The 21,810-nt window shown below is 34.8% G+C and overlaps 1 protein-coding gene across 1 annotated transcript in view; it reads left to right on the top strand.

The window, feature by feature from the left end:
- Window positions 1-21,810, top strand: part of IQCM (IQ motif containing M) — a 324,469-nt gene that overhangs the window by 44,357 nt on the left and 258,302 nt on the right. The window contains exon 4 of the mRNA XM_057726958.1: window positions 4,042-4,136. Coding sequence (XP_057582941.1) covers window positions 4,042-4,136 — 95 coding nt within the window. The remainder of the gene's footprint in view (window positions 1-4,041; window positions 4,137-21,810) is intronic.

Genomic DNA, 21,810 nt, shown 5'->3' with positions numbered 1-21,810 from the left:
TTGGTCTAGCAGAGTGTTAACTGGTAAGAGAGCAGTTAATATAGCAATTTAACCAAGCAGTTTAGAATTTCGGCTCACCTTTAAAACTAGAAAAGCTAACTGAACTAATTTGAAAAACTACGATTTTCAGTATATTTAGATGGGGCTGTAATCTAAGGAAGAAGGAGAATAATTTAGGGACAATGGGAGCATTCATTAATAGTAAATCTGTTCAGGTTTAATATCTTTCAGTATGTCTTTCTCAAGAGAGTTGAGTATTTCCCAAAGAATTGTTTCTCCTGCAACTGGTGAAAGATAAAGGTCTCTTGACAGCCTAACATTCCATGTTTAATGAAAACATGTCCTGCTTAATGAGGAAGATTGACACCCTTTGGAACTGAGAGCTAGTACTTCATTGACAGCCTGAGGCACACAGAAACTGAACTTCAATCCACCAAGGCCACCTTGTCTTTATTTATAGCTAACTTATGGTGGTAACTTGTGTCCTACCCCAACAGTGGGCTTCATTTCATACATGTTAGAAGTAACTTAGCCATGAGGATATAAGCAACAGAAAGGAAAATACAATCAGTCAGGAAATCAGGTAGCGTGTTTATAACAGTGCAGGGAAGGCTGTAGGACTATTTAGCATGAATCACCCAACTCTTTGTGACTCTGGAAAGGTTTCTGTTTAAGACAAAGAGACCCCTGACAGAGGAATTGTGCAGAAACTATTTATAATTTCCCAAAAGATGCCTTGGAAAACACTAATTTTTAAGGTGACACATAATATTTTTAGGTAGACCATAAAAATATTGACCCCAGAAAAGAAATTTCCTTGGAAAATACATGAAGTATGATCAAATCTTATAAATGTATGATTTTTTTCCTTTCCCCAAGTTTCTCTATGTTTGACTTGCAAAGGAAAACAAAATTGAATAATTCTGCATTTTCAAGTTTAAAGAAGTGAAGTTCTTCAATTTTCAAGTACCTCTGAATTCTAACTTCAAACATTAATTATCGTACATTAAATACTCTTTTTATGACAATAATGATAAATGTGAGTGCATTCTAAATATTAATTTTCCATCAAGAAGATTTATTTATTATACATTTATTTATTAGAGCTAATTTTTTAGTTGATAATATTTGGTACATTTGAGGGTGTGATGGTTGCATTTCTGTAAATGCATTCTGTATTTCAGGCAAGTGAGCCTTAACTTCCTCTAGTTTTGATCAGTGGGAGTTTCTTATGTTTACATGACAATTTGTGTTTAGGTTATTCTGTTCAGTTTAATAACAGAATGAGGATATTATAAAATAATGATAGAATCCCTCATGGCATTTCACATTTGTGTTGAAACAACTCTGGTATTTCACCTTAATGTTTATAAAATATTTTGCTTAAGTGGACGAATTGTGGTCTACTTCTGTTAGAATCTTTCATTAATAGGGAATCATTGAAAAATGTGATTAATAGTTCTAATTTGGAGATTTAAGTAGTATTTATCCAAGGACTAGTTATAAGGAAGCAAAGCAATTATGTATCTTTTTTTTTAAGTTCTTTGTTGGAATATAATTGCCTTACGCTGTTGTGCCAGTTTTTGCTGTACGACAAAGTGAATCAGCTGTATTTATACATATATCCCCATATCCCCTTCCTCCTGCGACTCCTTCCTACCCTCCCCATCCCAGCCCTGTAAATCATCATCTATCATCATGTTGACCTCCCCGTGTTATGCAGCAGCTTCCCACTAGCTATCTATTTTACATTTGGTAATGTATGTATGTCAGTGCTACTCTCTCACTTCATCCTAGCTTCCCCTTTGCCCCCCACCCCATGTCCTCAAGTCCGTTCTCTACTTCTGCATCTTTATTCTTGCCCTGTCACTAGGTTCATCAGTACCATTTTTTTTTTTTTTGGATTCCATGTATATGAGTTAGCATACAGTATTTGTTTTTCTCTTTCTGGCTTACTTCACTCTGTGTGACAGACTCTAGGTCCATCCACCTCACTACAAATAATTCAATTTCATTCCTTTTTTAAAATTTTTAAAAATTATTTATTTATTTATTTATTTTAATTAATTAATTTATTTTTTATTTATTATTTTTTGGGGGGTACACCAAGTTCAATCATCTGTTTTTATACACATATCCCCGTATTCCCTCCCTTCCTTGACTCCCCCCCCCCGAGTCCCCCCCACCCTCCCCGCCCCAGTCCTCTAAGGCATCTTCCATCCTCGAGTTGGACTCCCTTTGTTATACAACAACTTCCCACTGACTATCTATTTTACAGTTGGTAGTATATATATGTCTGTGCTACTCTCTTGCTTCGTCTCAGCTTCCCCTTCACCCCCCGCCCCCTCCCAAACCTCGAGTTCTCCAATCCATTTATGGCCGAGTACTATTCCATTGTATGTATGTACCACATCTTCTTTATCCATTCATTTGCTGATGGGCATTTAGGTTGCTTCCATGTCCTGGCTATTGTAAATAGTGCTGCAACGAACATTGTTGTACACGTTTCTTTGTGGATTATGGTTTTCTGAGGGTATATGCCCAGGAGTGGGATTGCTGGGTCAACAACTATGTATCTTGATCCCATTCTTGGTAGCATATAAATTCTAGAATTTCAAATGAAGTTTTGCAAAGCTGCTTACAAACTCACACCTCTCATATTTTCCCTTGACAATATGGTTTTTCACATAAGGGATACCTCAGTCCTTTGACCAACTGCATAAGCGTGACCACATGAGTGACAGCTAGGCTAATGGATCCGATGAGTCACTCATTTATTTGCTATTTGTTGAGCACCTACTATATGCCAAATATAAAACTCAAAACAGGATAGTCATAGACTTTCCTTATAGACCCTGGTTTTTTGATGGGCACAATGTTTTAAAATCCTAAAAATGTGTGTAACATTTCTATAATATTTGAACTAGCAATTCCATTTCTAGGCCAAAATAATGATGTGCACCTTTGTACATTTACAAGGAAATATATTCACTATATATTATCAAGTCTAAAAGATAAGCTAAAAAGTTCATGTACATTTATGTACTCCTAAACACAGAGAAGGCGTAGGGTGCATTATACATGTTAATCATGACAAATGGAGTCAGTGTAAAGTAGTAATAAGGCACTTATTTAGTTCCTTAAATCCCACTGCCTGGATTCAAATCCTAGCTCCATCCATTTCTAGCTGGATTAACCTGAACTGTATGCTACTTAACCCCTAAATCTCTTAATTTCTTCCTTTATAAAATGGGTGTAATAATAGTAAATACCCAGAGGTTTGTTGTTGAGTATTAAATGCGGTAAGACACATAAAGGGCTTAGAATAGTGCTCAGCTTATAGGAAGCATTTAAGGCTTTGCAATTATTACTCACATACTAGGGTCGTGAAATAGGGGTAATTTTAATTTTCTTACTTTTGCTTATTTACATTTTCTAAAGTTTCTACATAGTGCCTGTTTTATTGATTCAGCTGACTTGATTGAAACTCTCCAAGTCCTGATAGGAAAACATATCACTTAAAATCTCTTGTAAAACAGAAGAAATAGATATGATGCATGTTCCTTTTTCTTTTTTTTTTTTCTTTTTAAGCTCTTTATTGGAATATAATTGCTTTACACTGTTGTGCCAGTTTTTGAGGTACACCAAGGTGAATCAGCCGTATTTATCCCCATATCCCCGTATCCCCTCCCTCCTACGACTCCCTCTCACCCTTCCCATCCCAGCCCTCCAAGACATCAACCATCATTGTCTTTTTCTGATTTTTGTTAGAGTTTTTCTTTCAGAAAGCAAACGTTCCTATGTTATTCTTGCTCAGAGCCAGCAAAATTTGGTATTATTTTTTCTTCATTCAATAATAAATATTTATAAAGGGCCTACTAAGTGCCCCTTACTCTGCAGTGAGGGCACTAAGGATACAATAGTTGTAGTCTCTGTTGATAGGTGATAAGTGGTTTTCTCTCCGTGATCCTGTAACACTAGTCTAGAAAGTTTGGTTACTAGTAAATCACTCAAAGCTCTACCTTCATATTTTGGAAACAGAAGGATGGACTCATTTAGTGCCTTCCCCATCATCAACCTTGGCTTGCACTTACGACCCATGACTTCCTCTTCTGTGGGCCTTCTGAAGGAAAATGGTGAGTCTCACTGCTTAAGTATGGTAGCAAACACAGTGACTTTCATTATTTTGTATTCCTTTAAGATGCAAAGTCAAACAGCTAGTATTGAACAGTCATTTTATTTATATTTCACTTCAAATCATGTGTCATGTGGTAGAGATTTCAGAACCACCACCAAATAACTAATTTTCGGCTCCTTTATTTGAACTTTAGAGATTGGATTTTTTAAATGGTATAAATATTGAAGGTTTTAGGAAATTATAAGGATAAAATCTTATAATTTTAAGCATCTCTCTATAGTTGTTATCGTTGTTTTAAAAAAATATGTATTTTTTTCAAAAGAAAATATAGATGACCCTCTAAATTCCCTTAAGTGTGATTGAGCAACTCTTTGGAACTTTGGTGAGCTACGTGATGACCTAGGGGGCTATTGATTCAAAGAAACTATTTTGTAGTTTTCCCACTTTTTACTGGTGTTCTTGAGCTTCAGGCTGTCATTAAGAGAAAACTCTTCTTGTAGAGTGGGACTTTGATTGATTTTGGAATACACTTTTGAAAATTTGCAGAATAAATTCCTCCTTGGGTTAAGGCACTCTTGTTTAAAATTTCCTTTATCCATCAACAATTTTACCAGCCTTTGTTTGGATTATTATAGAAGGAATTTATACATCAACTGGAGGCTCATCAAACATATTTTTATTTATCTAACCAATATTCACCCAAACTATTAATATTTGTGAATATAATGTCAGAATCTTGAACACATACAATAGGTCTGTTTAAAATGTTTGGTTGTTATATCTGTCCATAGCTTAAATTCTTTTAAGGCTTGATCAGATAATTTGAAGCCCTATGGTAGTAGAATAATGTGTGGGTCTCAGTTGAGTCTAGAATTAAGTATGTATGTGAAGAGGTAAATGCTGTCAAAAATTCCTCATATAGTATGGGGTCCAGTGGATGAAATACTTTTAACAGATAACAGTCTTGAAATCTGATAACCCTGAAAGCTGAGGTTTACAGCCCTTAACGACCACATAGTGAAAATTCTGCTAATTATGTGACATTTAGAGTTTACTCAGGATCATCCTAAGGGTTGATGAAAGCCTCTTTTTTCAAATATCATCCAACTTAGATAAATTGCATGTGTCTTTCCCTTGTGGAGGAGAGTATCAGTCCATTGAAGGGTTCAGTAATTCTCATGGCTTTAGTTTAAAAATAGAAATGTGAGTCTTCTTTCTCTGTATATATGGAGCTTACTGTACAGGGACTTGACCACTGTTTGCTTATTGCTAAAGAAAAGATAGGAGACCTTTCTTCTAAAATATTTGTTGAAAGAATCCTAGTTAGCTAGCTATAGATTATTGTGAAATTGTGAGTAGAAGGCAGGCAGAATGGCCAGGCACCTACATGATATGTTTTGAGATTTGCTAAAGGTTCTATCTGTGCAAAAATGTTCTGCTGAAATATCTGAACTATTTACTAATAGAACTATAGCTTCATGGAAGCTAAAGAATTCCTATACTTACCACAGTGACTGGCAGGTATTGGGCATTAATAAACATGTGTTAAGTGAATGCATGAATGACTGAAGATAAATTAAAAGAAGCCACTCAAATGGAATATACTTCTGTATGTATCTATGTGTCTGTTTCTACATGATAGGCTAAACCTGATAACTGATAAAAGAAAAAAGAATTTGGGAAAGTAAAATACAATAATAACAGCAGTGAATATAAACATGCAAAAGAATAGCACTGGACTGTATGTTTTCACAGTTCCTGTGTATGCTGACTATATGTACACTGCACAGATACCATAAAGATAAGTGCAGTGTTATGCAGTGTACTTTATATGCTTTAAACCAAATTGTTGGACAGATTATTAGTTTTATGATATGTCTCTCATTACTCATAAACATCATGAGAAATTTAAAGGTTGAACAAGCTAAAAGTGTAAAAATTGCACTAAAAATCATTATTTCCAAATGCTACAGGGTAGCTATTCTTTTTTTCCTTAAAATGAAAGGTATTTTTAGTCAAACAAGAATGGGAATTTTATCACTGCTTTGTTGTATGGGAAGTTTTTATTTTGTTTTAAGCTAAACCATTCTTTTATAATTGCCACATTTTTTAAAATAAGGGCAGAAATATCTGAGGGCCTGTGGTCAGAAACTTATTTTATGTAAGCTATTAGTAAAATGTGAAAAATGTTGATTTTCTTTTTGTTTAACCTAGGTGTGGTCCTGGCTTTGTGTCTTGGGTGAAAAAATAATGAATATATTTTTTATGTTTGCCAATTTTTTAGTTCATTTTAAGGTTATAGCCTAAAAATTTGTACAACATAGCTTTTTCTTCACATATTATAACTCTGTTTAGTTTAGTAAGTTACAGCTTCTCTGAACGTCTTAAACAGCCACTGAAGTCTGTTTAATAACAGAATGTTGCTTAAATTGTGAGAGAATGTAGATCTTGTGGTTTTCTCTGGGGTGTATGGTAATTTACTGGGCTCTTAAATTAAAGTTGCCCAATTTTTTTTTTTTAGGATAAATAAGTTATTCTGATTGAAGGAAAAAGGAAAGGAAATTAGAACAGGGATTAAGAAAAAGTCATGATTTCTATCCATTTGACATATAGATGTAATATATAATAATACTATATGTAATATTGTATATATAAATGTATGTACCTCATACTGCTTGAAGCCTTGCCTTTTAAAGCAGTATAGCACAGTGATTGAGAGTGAAGCCACTGGAGTTCTTGTGGTTATTCTAATGAGGTTAGAATTCTGGCTCTGCCAGTTTCTAGCTGGGAAACCTCATCCAAGTTAATCACTCTGTGACTCAGTTTCTTCATTGGTTAAATGGGGAATAATAACAATACCTACCTAAAATTGTTTAGATAATGCTTGTAAAGTGTATAACTTACATCCTAGTGCTTAATAAATGGAGCTGTAATTCTTAGCTACAATTCCCTAAATATAAATAGTAAAGCACGAGAGACTTGAAAATCTGTTGTTTGTGACTGGCTTTGACCCTGTCCTAAAGGATGTATTACTAGAAGCACAAGACACACCTCATTACAACATTGCCTTACACTATCACAGCACCAAACTCAAGGAAGTGAGGTTTGTGCTTATTTGTGAACACCACCATGGCAGCTGTTCCTGGATTCAACTATTTTTGCCATTGTCATTGTTAGCATCCTGTTCTAGGCCTTGACTCTGCCTGTTTGCCCTCCTATTTCAGTGAATTAGGAAGGTCATTCTTAAACTGATATCCCTCAAGCACCCCTGATTTTTCTCCCCATCTTTATGATTATAAGGAAATAGGCCCATGGTAGAAACTCTTTAACAGACTTATCAAAGAGAGTTCTAGGACGATGGGCCCATTTTGCTCTACATAAGAACCAGTTCTCTGGGTGGCCAGGTGCAAATCCTTTCGATTCTCTGTCATCCTCAAGGAAAGAATGAAACTGCCCCCAGTGAAAGGGATGAAAGTTTAGAAAATGTTCTTTTCCTGTACAGCTGCTTCTCAGGTGTTAAAACCTCTCTACATAATCATTGGCAGGAGAGAAGTGGACCAAACCCCCAGACTCTGCTCTTGGCAAGATTTCTTACCTCTCCCTGCTTGCCAGGTTCACAGCCTTGAGACCCTCAGGATGAATCCTATTATATATGTCCTGAATCCTTAACCTCTTATAAGTGTTCCCTTCACCTTCTTAGTCTAGTTGAAATCTGTGCTCTGTCCCCAACCCTCAGGACATTTATTTCTCTGCTGCTCTCTTAAGAGGTGATGGTCTTCTCTCTCTTTCATGCTTCATGTCTCTGGGATTGGAGATGGGGAGGTGACCTCCTTCTTCCTCATGCTGTTTCTAGACCATTCTCCCTCACTCTTCCCTAAATCTCCCAGCTTTGAATCTCATGTCATCAAATGACATCCTTCATTACCTCTCCTTCCTGCAGTAATCTATTGATTTGTATCCATTCTCTCACATCCTAAAGAATTTAGCCCCTGGATCCTCATAACTTTCACTAGCTCTAGTCTTGTAATAACTCTTTGTGATTTTGGTATCCAAATAAATAAGCTCTCTAACTCATTGGCTTCTTGATTCCTTGAGCTCTTTTCCTCCAATGAGTTTGCTATTCTCTGAGAGTTATGGCCTAGAGACCTTTGAAATAGTTCCAAAATCTCACTTTGAAGAGCGTCACCAGTCAACCAGACTACCTTGTAAACACCAACATTTTTTTAAACTCCCACTGGAGTCTGGGGGGACCCAATGTTCATGGGCCTGGAGATCAATTTCTGAATTTTTTCCTGCAGCTATACCCATTCTCTTGGTAATTTTATCCAATCCGTAGCTTTAACTACCATTTATATGCAGATGACTCCAAATTTATATCTCCAGCCTGGTCGTTCTCCTCAACTCCAGCTCATGGTGAAATGCTTAATCAATATTTCTGCCTGGGTTTTTATTAGGTATTTCGAACTTAGCATGTCCAACTCAGAAACTTTGTACATGTTGTTTTCTGCCTTGAAAGCTCTTTGCTTTAGACATCACAGCATCGCTCCATTACCAATTCTGGGCTTTGTCCAAATGCCTTCATATCAGTGAGGCCATCCCTGACCAGACTATTATAGTAGTAACTATACCCTCAGCTCCATTTACCAATCCTGCTTTATTTTGATCTCTAACACTTGAGTCCTCAGGACATATTGCCTATTTTACTTATCTGGTTTTGTCTACTCTTCCTGCTAGAATGTAATCTCTGTGAATGCAGATAGTTTTGACCAATTAATTCACTAATAATCCCTTGGACCCAGACTCATTCCCGGATCATAGGAAGTGCTCACTATATTTTGTTGGATTAATGAAGATACTGCTATTTTATTTTCCAAAAGAGTGGTATCAATTTTCATGTTTATTTTTTCTATTCAATGAGGAAAGTTATCTAATTTATTAGAATAAATATTTTCACCAGTGGACCTCAAATATGCTGTTTTCATTTTGAATAAAAAAATTGCAGCTGAAAAAAATACAGCTCTGTGTGTGTGTGTGTGTGTGTGTGTGTGTGTGTGTGTGTATGTCTGTGTTTCTGAGAATATGTGAACAACCATGTAAGGAAAAACTTCTGGGTACAGAACACCTAAAAATGCTAGTTAAGTATTAAAAAAAAATAACTTTAGAAACCTGGCTGAACTGCCAGGAGAGGACAAAAGTAATAAAACCAGAAAATATAAGAAAGCGTGATTCCATAGGTGTTTAATATTTCTTAATTTGTTTTTAGGACTCATACTTATTCCTGGTGGCCTAGAACTTTCCTAGTTTAAAAAAAAGAAACCTGGCATCACTTTTCACTGTCTATCTATCAGCATTTATTATATATGCATGTATATATCGTCCAGCCTCAGATATCTAGCATTAGATTAATAGGAATCCTTGTTTCATGTGCATTATCATCAATTGTCCATGAATTATCCTCTTTATTTTTTGTATTATTTAGTATTATAATAAACACAAACAAAATCATCCCACGGCCAGAAGACTATATTCAATATTGACAGCAACTCTTATATTCTATGTGCCTCTTGCAAATTCTATCCCTGTGCTTCCATCCCAGATTTAGAGGAATTCTATTAAATTCTTGCTACTAATCCTTTGCTAGTTATATTGTGGCTAGTTAAGGTGCCTTTAATAAATAAATAATATTGATTTAAATACAGTAAAATTTAGCAAAAATGTTATCCTCCCCAGGCTAATAAAAGAGCTATGAAGCATTTTAGGTTTGCTCTTCCTCTGTTTTGTCTGTTTTAAAACTTTAATCTCACAAGCCATGCCATAATTATCATGCATTATTAAAGATAATGTTTGTTTAGATTTACCTGCCTCCAGGTAGATTAAGAATTGAGAAAAACTTAGACATTTTTAGAATGAAGTACAGATGGACATGAACTATCCTTCCTTTTATTTAGGCCTTATTAGGACTGTCTCAATAATATTTTATAGTTTTCTGCATTTTAAAAAGATTTATTTCCATGCTTTTGATGTTTTTGATGCTATTTTAAATGCTATTTAAAATTGTGTTTCACCCCATCCCCTTTTCTGGGATATAGAAATACAGTTGTTCTTTTTGCGCAGACCTCATATCTTTATGGCTTTTATAAATTAATGTACTACTTCTGGTAGTTTACCTGGTTTATCTGTTGATCATTTTAGACTTTCTATATACACAGTCATGCTGCCTATGAACGGTGACAGTTTTTGTTCTTTCCTTCCTATTCTAGAGCTTTTGTTTATTTTTTCTTACTTTATTGTCATGGTTAACACCTCCTGCACTATGTAAAATAGAAGCAGTGAGAAGCTTTCTTGTCTCATTTTCTGTCTCAGAGGGAATTATTATATGTGTTAACATTAAATATAATGTGTAGTGTTCATTGTAGACTCTCATTGTATTAATACTAAAACGTTCCTAGGTTGCTAAGTGTTTTTGTCATGAATCGATATTGAACTTTATCAGATGATTTTCTTTTTATCTCTTAAGGTGATTGTATGATTTCTCTCATTTGTTTTTTTAATGTGAATTATATTTATTGGTTTTCAGATGTTAAACTAATCTTCAACCCTGGAATAAACCAAATACGAATTCAATTTGCTAATATTCTGTGGAGGGTTTTTTCATTTTGCTGAAAAGAGAAATGGTCTATAACTTTGCTTGTTTGTAATGTTCTTGGTATTGAGGTGATGATATTATAAAGTAAGTTGGAAACTGTTTCCTCTTTTCCTGTTGTCTGGAGGAATTTATGTAAGATTGTGATATATTTTTTTAAATGTTGGGGGAAAATCACTAGTGAAGGCAACTGGCCTGGATGTTTCTTTATATGGAATTTAAAATCATAGATTTTATAGTCTTTCATAAAACTAGGACTGATAAAACTATTTTCACCTTCTTTCAGTTTTAGTAAGTTACGTTTATAAAGATATGTCTAAATTGTCAAAACTATTGCCAGAAAGTTGTCCATAGTAACCTTGGTACTGATGTCTTCTTTTTAATTTTTGATATTAATTGTTTAGGCTCTCCCCCCCCCCCCCCCCCGCCTCCTTCCTTTCCTCTCTGTTTCTCTTTGGTCAATTGTGCTAAAAGTCAGTCACCTTTATTGTTTTCTTTTTTATTTAAACCAACTTTTTAGCTTTGTCAACTTTCTCTATAGTGCATAGCTGCCTATTTCATGAATTTCTATTAATTGCTATTATTTTCCTGATCTTCATATTGGTCAGCTCTGACGGAGCACCTTCTTTGAGACCCTAATATTTGTTATTTGATTTTACTTCGGTAAACTCGTAACAATGAACACTTTCTAAATTCTGTTTTATATGGTATTACTATCTAATTATTGTGATGCAATTTTCTCTCAGTAAAATGGATGAATTTTTTGAGGACATCAGTCCCCCTTTGAAAATAGCCAATAGAAAGTGGTAGACATATGAAATCTCAAAAAATGCTTTATAAATAGTTTTTTCCCCTGTGAAGATCGCTTAAAATGAAACTTTCGCCATTAGACTCATATTAAGATCAATAACAAATTTTTAGTTTTCATTTCTTTTTGTTATAAAAATACATATAATCATATTAAAGAATATTTGGAGAAAAGAAAAAACTTATCTATTAGTGCCACCACCCTCTCCATGATCAGCGACTTGATTTATTTCCTTCCAATTTTGTTCCCTTTGCATCTTTTTAAACCCTAGTGGCTATACAAATTTTAATTTTTTTCTAGTTAAGCCTGATATAATAGTTTTCTTTTATTAATTGGGTATAAATGTCCATTTCACTTTTTCCCCAATGATTGTAAGAGAATTCTCCTCCATGTACCTGGGTAGAAAACTCTCTAGCTTCTTCACCTGCCTGCCCCTCCAGGGCTTACTCAGTGTACTAGTTGACTTGAGCAGTCACAACAAAATACTGTGGATTGGGTGACTTCAACAACAGACATATTTTATCACAGTCTGGAGGCTGGAAGTCTGAGATCAAGGTGCAAGCATGATCAGGTTCTGATAGGAGATCTATTCCTGACTTGCAGACAGCAGCCTTGTAGCTATTTCTTCATCTGGCCTTTCCTCAGACCATACATTCAGAGAGAGAGGGGTCTCTGGTCTCTTCCTACCCACTAATCCCATCACGAGGATCTCATCTAAACCTAATTATCTCCCAAAGGTGCCATCTCCAAATACTGTCACATGGGTGGGCAGGGCTTCAACATATGCGTTTTGTGGGGATACTTCAGTTCATAGCACTCAGTATCAGAGGAGGAAAAGACATGTTCTTTTTTCCTTTCTTATGATACTGTATGACGGCAGCTGAAGGAGGAAAGTGAGGGAGGGAGTCTCAACTCTTTTCAGAAGTGGAAAATAGATTCTTTAAAGTAGCAAAATTTAAAATAGTAAAATCTCTAAATAGATTGTTTTATGCAGTATTCCACCATATCACAACAGATGGAGTGTGAGGTAGTTGATCCTTGCCTTGTATTTATTTATTTATTTTATTGAAGTATAGTTAATTTACAATGTTGTGTTAGTTTTAAGTGATTCAGTTACATGTACATATATATATACACACACATATATATTCTTTTTTAGATTCTTTTCCATTTTAGGTTATTACAAGATATTGAGTGTAGTTCCCTGTGCTGTACAGTAGGTCCTTGTTGTTTACCTATTTTACATATAGTAGTGTGTATACGTTAATCCCAAACTTCTAATTTCTCTCCTTCCCATACCACCCCACTGTCCCCTTTGGTAACCATAAGTTTGTTTTCTATGACTGTGAGTTGCTTTGTGTGCGTTTAGGTCGTTGATGCTTTCCCTTTTAATTCTGTGGTTCCCTTTCTCCCCAAATTCTACTGTAATCATTAAGTACCTTCTAATAAATATTTTCATTTATTGATGTAATTTCAGTTATTTTATACCAAGGTGATTACAAAAGTGATTTGAAAAAGCTAAATTTAAGATATTTAAAATATTTTTATTATTTTTGCCACAGTGGCTACTCAGAATATTAATTGAAGGGTAGGTGCTTATAATAAAATAATAGAACAAATTTCTTTTTAATATAATAGTACACTAGTAACAAGTTTCTTTTTATATGTTGTCTCCTTGATTATGATGGGATTTTCAGGCATGGCCAGTCTAATTTTCCCACCTTTCAGGTGAAGAAACTAAATATCAAGAAGCTTGCAACTAGCTTAAGTCTCACAAGTATCAGGCTTCTGATTCTTGGTTCTTATTCCCTTTTATTGTTTTGCTTTATAGATGTTCATATTGTCTTATATGTAGCAATGAATATTTTGCTCTATAACTCTAAAATTGGGATATTTTAAGCCTGTGTTTCAAGGCAAAACAGAATGATTCAATATAGGTTGAGCTTATAAAATGGGTATTTTGTGGTACATATAATGTTATGAACTGAAAGCTCTTGCAAATTTGTATGATTTTTGAGGATTTTAGTCCATCTGATCTCATAGTCTGAATTTCATGTTTCTTACTACTGTACTTTTTTTAAATTACATTTTTATCTTATAAGTTTATCAATTATATTACTGTGTCTGATACAAATTTAAAGTATTAGCCTTATGTTGAATTATAAATTGGTTTGTATTGCTTTTTTCAGTAGGTAACAATATAATAGGAAAGATAGCTGTCTTCTATGATTCCCCACTGCTCATGTTAATAGACATTTCATAAAAACACAAATGTTTTATTGTCTGAAAACACATCTTGCCTCATCTTCTTTAGGAAAATGTGGAAAATATTTTTAATGTACCAAATTCTAAATAATCAAAAATTTTCATGCTGGGAGAAAGCATGCTATAATATTAAAAGTGTTCAGCAAATCTCTAAGATACTTGTGGGGTGTAAAAATTGTTTTCGATTCATTAAAAGCATACTTGTATCTGATCCAGGTGTTTCTCTGTTTACCATACACTCTGTCAGGAAAAGAAAAGTGAACAAGCTTTAGCTAATTTTACTTAGGCAAGTTTTTAAAATTTCAAGAGAGATTGGATATATAATCCATAAATATTGATGCTGGGAGGAAGATGTATTCCACAGTGAATTACATATATTTCTTATTCAAACTTAATCTTGACATATAGTTTATTCAAATATGAAATTTCTTATTCAAAATAATCTTGGAATATAAACTGTAATTTTAAAATTACAGGTACGCAATTCATTTATATATCCTGAAGTAAGATTGAGAGAATATCTTTTGGCCAGTGATGTACAGTAAAAATAAAATGTGATATATACCTATAGTTTACAATTTTCTGGTAGCCACAGTAAACAAGAGAAGCAGATGAAATAAATTTTAAACACACTTTTTATTTAACCTAAAACATATATACAGAATTTACCATTTCAATATATAATGTGTAAAAATTAACATATTTTACATCCTTCTTTTTCCTTACTAAGTCTTTGAAATCTGGTGTATGAATTAACACCCAGCACATCTCAATCCATACTAGCCACATTTCCAGTTGCTCATGGCCACGTGTTACTATACTCACAGCACAGCCTTGGATTTGGGGCTTCTGCAGATCTCAGTCACTCATTTCTGTGATAATGCTTGGCACATAGTAGATGGACAGTAAATGTTTAAAGAAAAGAAAAAAAGGAAGCAAAGAAAGGTAATAGGGTAAGTTTGTAGTTAGATAGAACCATGTATATACCCACTTACTAGTTGGACACCCTTGGTTGGATATATACTCTTCCTAACCTCAGTGTCCGTTTGCAGGAATGAGTTATTTGTATCTGCCTTTCAGAATTATTGTGAAAGAGTTGAGGTAACATAAGTAGAGCCCCTCATTGGTTCCCTTTAATCTCATATCTTTTCTGAAATCTGAATTAAGTCATATATTAGATGATAATCTATTTGTATCCACTTTTATTAGACCTTATTAATTACCCCACCAAACATAGTACATTTTTTCAGTGACGTGAGTGGAAGGGAAGGAACTAGAATCAGAGAGTAGGAGTTTCTTGGCTTCAAAAATGGAGCCAAGGACAATTATGTTCAAAGGCTTAGCATGCTGTGGAATTAATTGCCTGTGATCTTAATTATAAATACTTAATTTATAAAACAGCCTTTAAACACAGAGGCCTACGTTTAGATATAGGAACAATTCTGGTAAATCAGTTTCAGCCTGATAGCCAATTTAAAACATTAATGGCACAATCACTTCAGATCTCACTTCCCTTCTGTTCAGGCCTGACCCAGGGCTCAGGGACTTGCAGAAGGAAGTAGAAGGGCTTGCATTTGCATACACAATGTAACATGCAGGCAGAAATGTACAGAAAACATTATATGTATGTCGTGGGGCTGGCTTCATGGGTGTGTGACCCTTCAGTCACGTAGGACTCCACCCTCAGAAAGGGATAAGTGCTTGGGTTTAATGCTCTGTGGTTGCCATCATGAAATTCTTAATAATTTTACCCTTAAGTTTGTGGTTTGTGAGTCTGATAGGATAATGGAACATGCACTGGAAGCTGGGAGCCTTGGTTCTCAGTTGGTTCCACCTCCTGTCCCCTTCTCTGTCCACCGGGATGCGGTCTTGACCACCCACTTCCAGGTTCCAGCCCAGTGACTGCAGCCACCCTCTGCCCCAGGTGTGGGTCTGGATGCAGGGGCAAGAAATGTCCCATGGGTGCATACAACCTGCACACCTATTTGGGTCTGACTTGCCCAGCCAGTGTCTTCATGCTCAAGGGAACACATTAAATAGCAAATAAAACCACACCATGACAGACTTGAGAGAGCCTGCTGAATGAATGAAAACCTGGTATGATATAATGAAGAGTTGCCCAGTTACACAGTTAACCCTGCGTAAGCACTAGATGGCTCATAAAATAGAGCACTGTCAGTACCCAGCAGTCACCCCTACTCCCACCGTTTCTCTTCCCACTAAGAATACCCCTCAGAGTTAACCACTAGGTTTCATTTTGTGTTAACAGTATCTGTGCTTTTCTCTCTAGCTCTGCCATCCAGAGTGACGGGGAATTATTTATACATATTTTAAAAATTTATATAAATTAAATTGTACTGCACATATTTTCCGTGCCTTACCTGTTTTGCTCAACATTGCTTATAAAATTTGTCCATGCTGCTAAATATTACTGTAGCTTGTTATTTCCACTGCTGTACAGTATACCATTTCAGGAGTATATCATGAAGTTTTTAGTCTATTCTTGAAGGACTTTGAGTTGTTTTCATTTTAGGACTGTTATGAACCACACTGTGTATATTTCCCGGCGTGCATGTATAAGACTTTCTCTAGGGTTTATACCAAGGAGAGAATTTTCTGGTTCATGCATTATATATACCTTCAACTTCTCAATAATGCCAAAGTTTATTACAAGATTAGTACTAATTCACATTTACACTTGCAGAGAATGAATATTCCTGTTGTTTCACAACCTCTTCAGGTCTTCGAATTGTTAAACACATAAATTTGTGCCAATCAGTTGGGATTAAGCGTTTTAAAAATTGTTTATTTTAATTTGCATTTCTTTGATTTTTTGATGAGATTGAGCATTCTTAACATATGCTTCTTGGCCATGTGGATTTCCTCTTTTAAAAAATCTTGTTTAGTTGCTTTTTTCCAATTTTCTTTTGAGTGTCTTTCTTATTAAGTTGTAAAAACTCTGTGAAAAATTTTATAAACTGCATCTTTGCCAATTGCATGTGTTGAAAAAAATTTCTCCAGCTCCATGGCTTGTCTTTGTAAACTCTTTTATGGTATCTTTTGATAAGTAGAAATTGAAAATTATCAATGTTTCCTTTATGACCTTTTCTTTTTGTGTCTTGTCTTTAAAACATGAAATTATTTGCTACCTAAAGGTCATTGAATTAATGGCCATCATTATCTTCTGAATTATTTATTGCTTTTATGTATACATTTAGGTTTTTAAGCATATTATGGAGGTGATTTTTGCACAAGGTGTGAGAGAAGGATCGAGTTTTGTTCTACTCCTCTGTCGTGGAGACACTCAGTTGTCCTAGAGCTATCTACTGAAAAGTCCCTTCTTTACCTAGTGGTCTTCAGGGCCACCTCTGCCATGTAAATGTCCACATGTGCATAGGTATGTTTCTGTGCTCTTTTTCTGTTACATCAATCTGTTTCTCTAGCCTTGGAAGAGTACTACACTCTCCTAATTATCATATGTATATAATAAATCTTTTGTCTAGTTTTCTAGTTGTTTGTGACAGGAGGTCAGTTTCCTAGAGCAATTGATATTTCACAAGTAGGAGATATATTTTCTTTATACATGACTCCCTCCTGTGAACAACAATGGAATTCGTATATATCTATTTACAAATAGATATATACGATGCCCTCTCTTTAACCCACCACCAAATTTTGTTAGATATGTTTTCTTTCTCTTACACTTTAAATATACCTATTTTTGATTGTGTAATTTACTAATTTCGAATGATCCTTTTTCCTCTTGACTATAAATAATGTTGAAATGGGCTACTTACATCATTTACCAACTTCTTTTCCCTCTCAAAATTTCAGTTAGTTATTTATTGGTTGTGTCATCTAGGCTAGGATAAAAATCTTATGTCACAATAATTTTTCTTGAGTATTTTGTAGACATTTCTCTACTACCTTTTAGCTTGGGGCTTTGCTCCTTATAGGCACATTGTTCTTTTTGCCTGGCTATTTAAACCGTTCTTAATTTCTGAATTCTAATAGTGTTTCTGAGGTGTGTTTTGATGAGCATCAAACTGAGACAATTTTTTTTCCTGATATAAAGTATGTCCTTCAATTTGAAAATCCTAGTTTTGTTATTTTAATAATTGCTCCTGAAACTATGTCCTTAATATATTTTTGTTCTATTATTTTGTTCTTTTTTTCTTCCTTTGCCTGTTTCCTATGTGTGTCATTTTCTTGTAATCCTTTTAAATTCTTTCTTTGTTGTTTTTCTTGTTGTCCTCTTCTATCAGTCCTGTTTTCAGTGTCCCATAGTCAGTTTTCACTTCTTTTTTTTTCAAATTCAATTTACTTAAACAAACAAGAAACAAAAACAGTTCACCCATTTCTTCCAGCCTCCACCCCCTGCCTCTGGCAACCACAAATCTGTTCTCCATGTCTATGAGCTTAGTATATATATACATATACATATATAATAATATATTCCACATATGAGAGAGATCATACAGTATTTATCTTTCTCTGACTTATTTCACTTAGCATAATGCCCTTGAGGACATATGTCTTCATTTCTGCAAATGATTTTATTTTTTTCCATCAGCTCAAGTGGTTATTTCTATTGTCTAACCTTATCTTTCTTCAGCTTTTATATTCCTTTGGTGGGGGGGGAGTTATTTTAATAGAAAAAATTACCTTTTTTTCCTTCCAAAAACCTTAAGCAATATATTTGGTCAAAATGTTTACATTGTTTGTGGTAATATTTTTTCATCCTTTTTTCCCCCTGGAAACATTTTTCTTGTGGTATTTATTCATCGTATTTTTTTTTAGCACCATTTCCATTTTATTTTTCTGCAGTATTTTTTGTATACCTTTTATGCTTGTCTTTTTTTTCCCCATTACTGACATTGTGGTGAGTTCTTCCTGGACCAGCCACTTGTAGGAGGTTTGGAGGTTTGTGTGTGTCAGGGTCAGGGCAGTGCTCCAGGTTAATGGGAAACATCTTTAATGACACAGGTCCCTATTTGTACATAAGTTCCTCTACGTCCCCCCAGCCATTTTATCTCCACTCTGAAGGACAGCTCATGTTGCTGATGCTCTTCTTACCCCCACAACAAGGAGGTTGGGTTCTGAAAATATGCCTCATCTGTGTGATTTCTCCCTCATTTAGTCCCATTTCCCGACCTCTTTAGACTTTGTAAAAATATGATCCATGGTGTTTCTGCGTTGGAATAAGCATCTCAGTTACATTTTTCTGGAGGGCTTTGCTCTTCAGGTTGTGGCTACTTATTTTAGAAAGTTATTCTCTGCTTTGAGAGCTGCAACCATGGGAATCTTTAACTTCCCGTTCTTCCACTCTCATTAACTTGCATTAATATTTGGAAGCTCTTTCTCAGATAATGTGCTTCTGAGTTGTGGATGTCTTCTCGTTTCATCTCAGGAATTTGCTTTACTGATTTTTTCATTTTATTATTATTTTTGGACTATTTCTAAGAGAAGAAGGGACAAAGGCTATATTTTTACCCAAAAATTTACAAATGAGAAGGCGGGATAATATTTTGAGTAACTAAAGCAAATGCCAAGAAGCAACCTTCCCTGAAAGATTTGCATTTCACACATTAATGTTCAACACAAAGCTCTTATTATTACCTATCTGTACTTTTATGTTAAATGATAGTCATAATTTCTTCAAAAGTTGCTGATAAGGTATAAAATGAAACATAACATTTTAATAAGGTTATTAATTTGTTAGGGCCACCGTAACAAATTACCACAAGCTGAGGGATTTAAAATAACAGAAATTTATTCTTTCACAGTTGTGGATGCTGGAAGTCCAAAACCAAAGTGTTAGCCGGGCCGTGTTCCCTCTGAAGCCTCTGGGGGGGCCCTTTCTTGTCTGTTCCAGCTTAGGATACTCCAGGCATTCCTTGGCTTGTGGCAGCATGACTCCAATCTCTGCTTCTGACTTCACCTAGCTCTCTTCTATATCTGTGTCGCTCCTCTACTTATAAGTCCATGAGTCATATTGGATTTAAGGGCCCACTCTACTCCAGTGTGACATTATCTTAATTTAACTACTTATGTCCACAATGACCCTATTTCCAAAAAGATGACATTTTGAGGTATTGGAACATATATTTTTGGAGGACGCAATTTAACCCATAATGTGTAGCGTGGTGTAATCTCTTCTGGTAGAGAATGGATTAGCTGATTGTTCTAACTCACACTTCATTTTTTAACATATAAGTAATATTTTTGCGAAACAACTCTAGTCTTAAAAAACATATTGTGCTTTTTATAGCCCCTATATTGAACCACTGAGACATATTGATTTCCTTATTTTAGTACTATATAAATTTGTATCTTTGTTAAGTTGGGAAAAAAGGTGTTTGTAGACCTGCCAGTGGTTATTATTTCAGGAGATAGAAATATAGGCCAACATTGCTTAGCTATCTACTTATGAACAGATAAATACTTATATAAGAACATTAAAAAAAAAGTGTTATCATGTAGCCAAGGAAATGTGGACATTGGCATATTATCTTGTTTTAGTCTGTGAGTAACAAAATCTGTTAAATTCTGGCTTTAATAATTTGATAATTCTAATGAGGTATTTATTTCCGTTAATGGCGAGAAATGTCATTTGGGTAAACCATTCATTTTGAAATAAAAAAAATTAAAAAGTAAATGATGTTTTCAAAATTATCTTAAAAATCACTGAAGAACTAAAAAGACAGTGGAGAGCTCTACTGGTCAGTTTTTGATTGACTACCTATAACCAGAATGAACTGCAGAATATTCGAGTGGGAAACTTGTTTATGCCATGAAAGCACTGTGATACTGCACACCTGGGAAAAGGAAGCATGTGGGTAAGGAGGACAGAGTCAAGGTTTAGGGCCTGTCCGTGTTGGAGATTTTTATAAGAGAGCCTCCCCACGTTAAGCCAGGTAAGAGCAATCTAGGATGTATCCCATTTCTTCTGTAACCAATGCAGAAACTTTTTTAAAAAGTGAAAAAACAAAAACAAAAACAAATTCCCTGAGAAGTTGTAGCCACTCACAGGGTCTTGCATGGATTTTTACCTCATGTATGCATAGCCTAGCTTACTCAGGGAGCCTCAAGTTATAACTTAGTTTAAGATGATTTCCAAGTGGTAATGCCCCCAGGCTGCCGGCAGGAGGGAATGTAAACCCTCTTGAATGAAAGGAGCTTAAATTAATTTTTAAGGGCAATGAAAATCAAGGAGTGCATAATATCTAAGCAGATAAAGAAACAGCGCAAAAGGTACAAAAACCAGCTTAAAAAATAGACAGTAGTAACAGGCTCATTCGGATTCACATATTGGAAAGATCAGATTCAAATATTAGAACAATTATACTTAGTGTGTTTAAAGAAATAAGAAAAAAAAAGAAATAAGAGAAGCTGAACATATCTGTAGAGAATAGGATATTATAAAAAGTAACATAAATTTGAAATTAAAACAACAGAACTTCTAGAAAATAAAACACAGTAACTATATTGACATACTTGGTACCACATTGGATACAACAGAAGAGATAACCAGTGAACCGACAGTAAGGTTAGAAGAAATTATCCAGAACGCAACCCAGAAAGACAAGTAGCAAAATAGAGACGAGAAGGCAAGGATGATACTATGAAAATACTACGAAGAGATCTAATATCCATATGATGAGAGTCCAAGAGGGAGAAGTACCCCATCTAAGGGATATGGCAGAGGCAATATCTGAACAGTGTCTGTTAAGCATGCACTTTTTAATATCTAGAATATCACTTTCATAATTGTGTAACTTTTAAACTGGTAGAGAGTTAAAAATAGCATTAAAAGTAGTACTTAACACAAATGAGGGCAAGAAGAGGGAGGAAAGGAACACGTGGTAAACTAGAAAATGAAAATTAGAAGTTAGATACAAGTAAAAATTACTATTGTTTATGTTCATTTATAATTATTATTATATACATTGAACA

Source organism: Hippopotamus amphibius, chromosome 3, assembly GCF_030028045.1.
Source record: "Hippopotamus amphibius kiboko isolate mHipAmp2 chromosome 3, mHipAmp2.hap2, whole genome shotgun sequence".
NCBI lineage: Eukaryota > Metazoa > Chordata > Mammalia > Artiodactyla > Hippopotamidae > Hippopotamus > Hippopotamus amphibius.
Note: the sequence above shows the minus strand (reverse complement) of the source record. Positions and strands in the feature narration are given on the sequence as shown.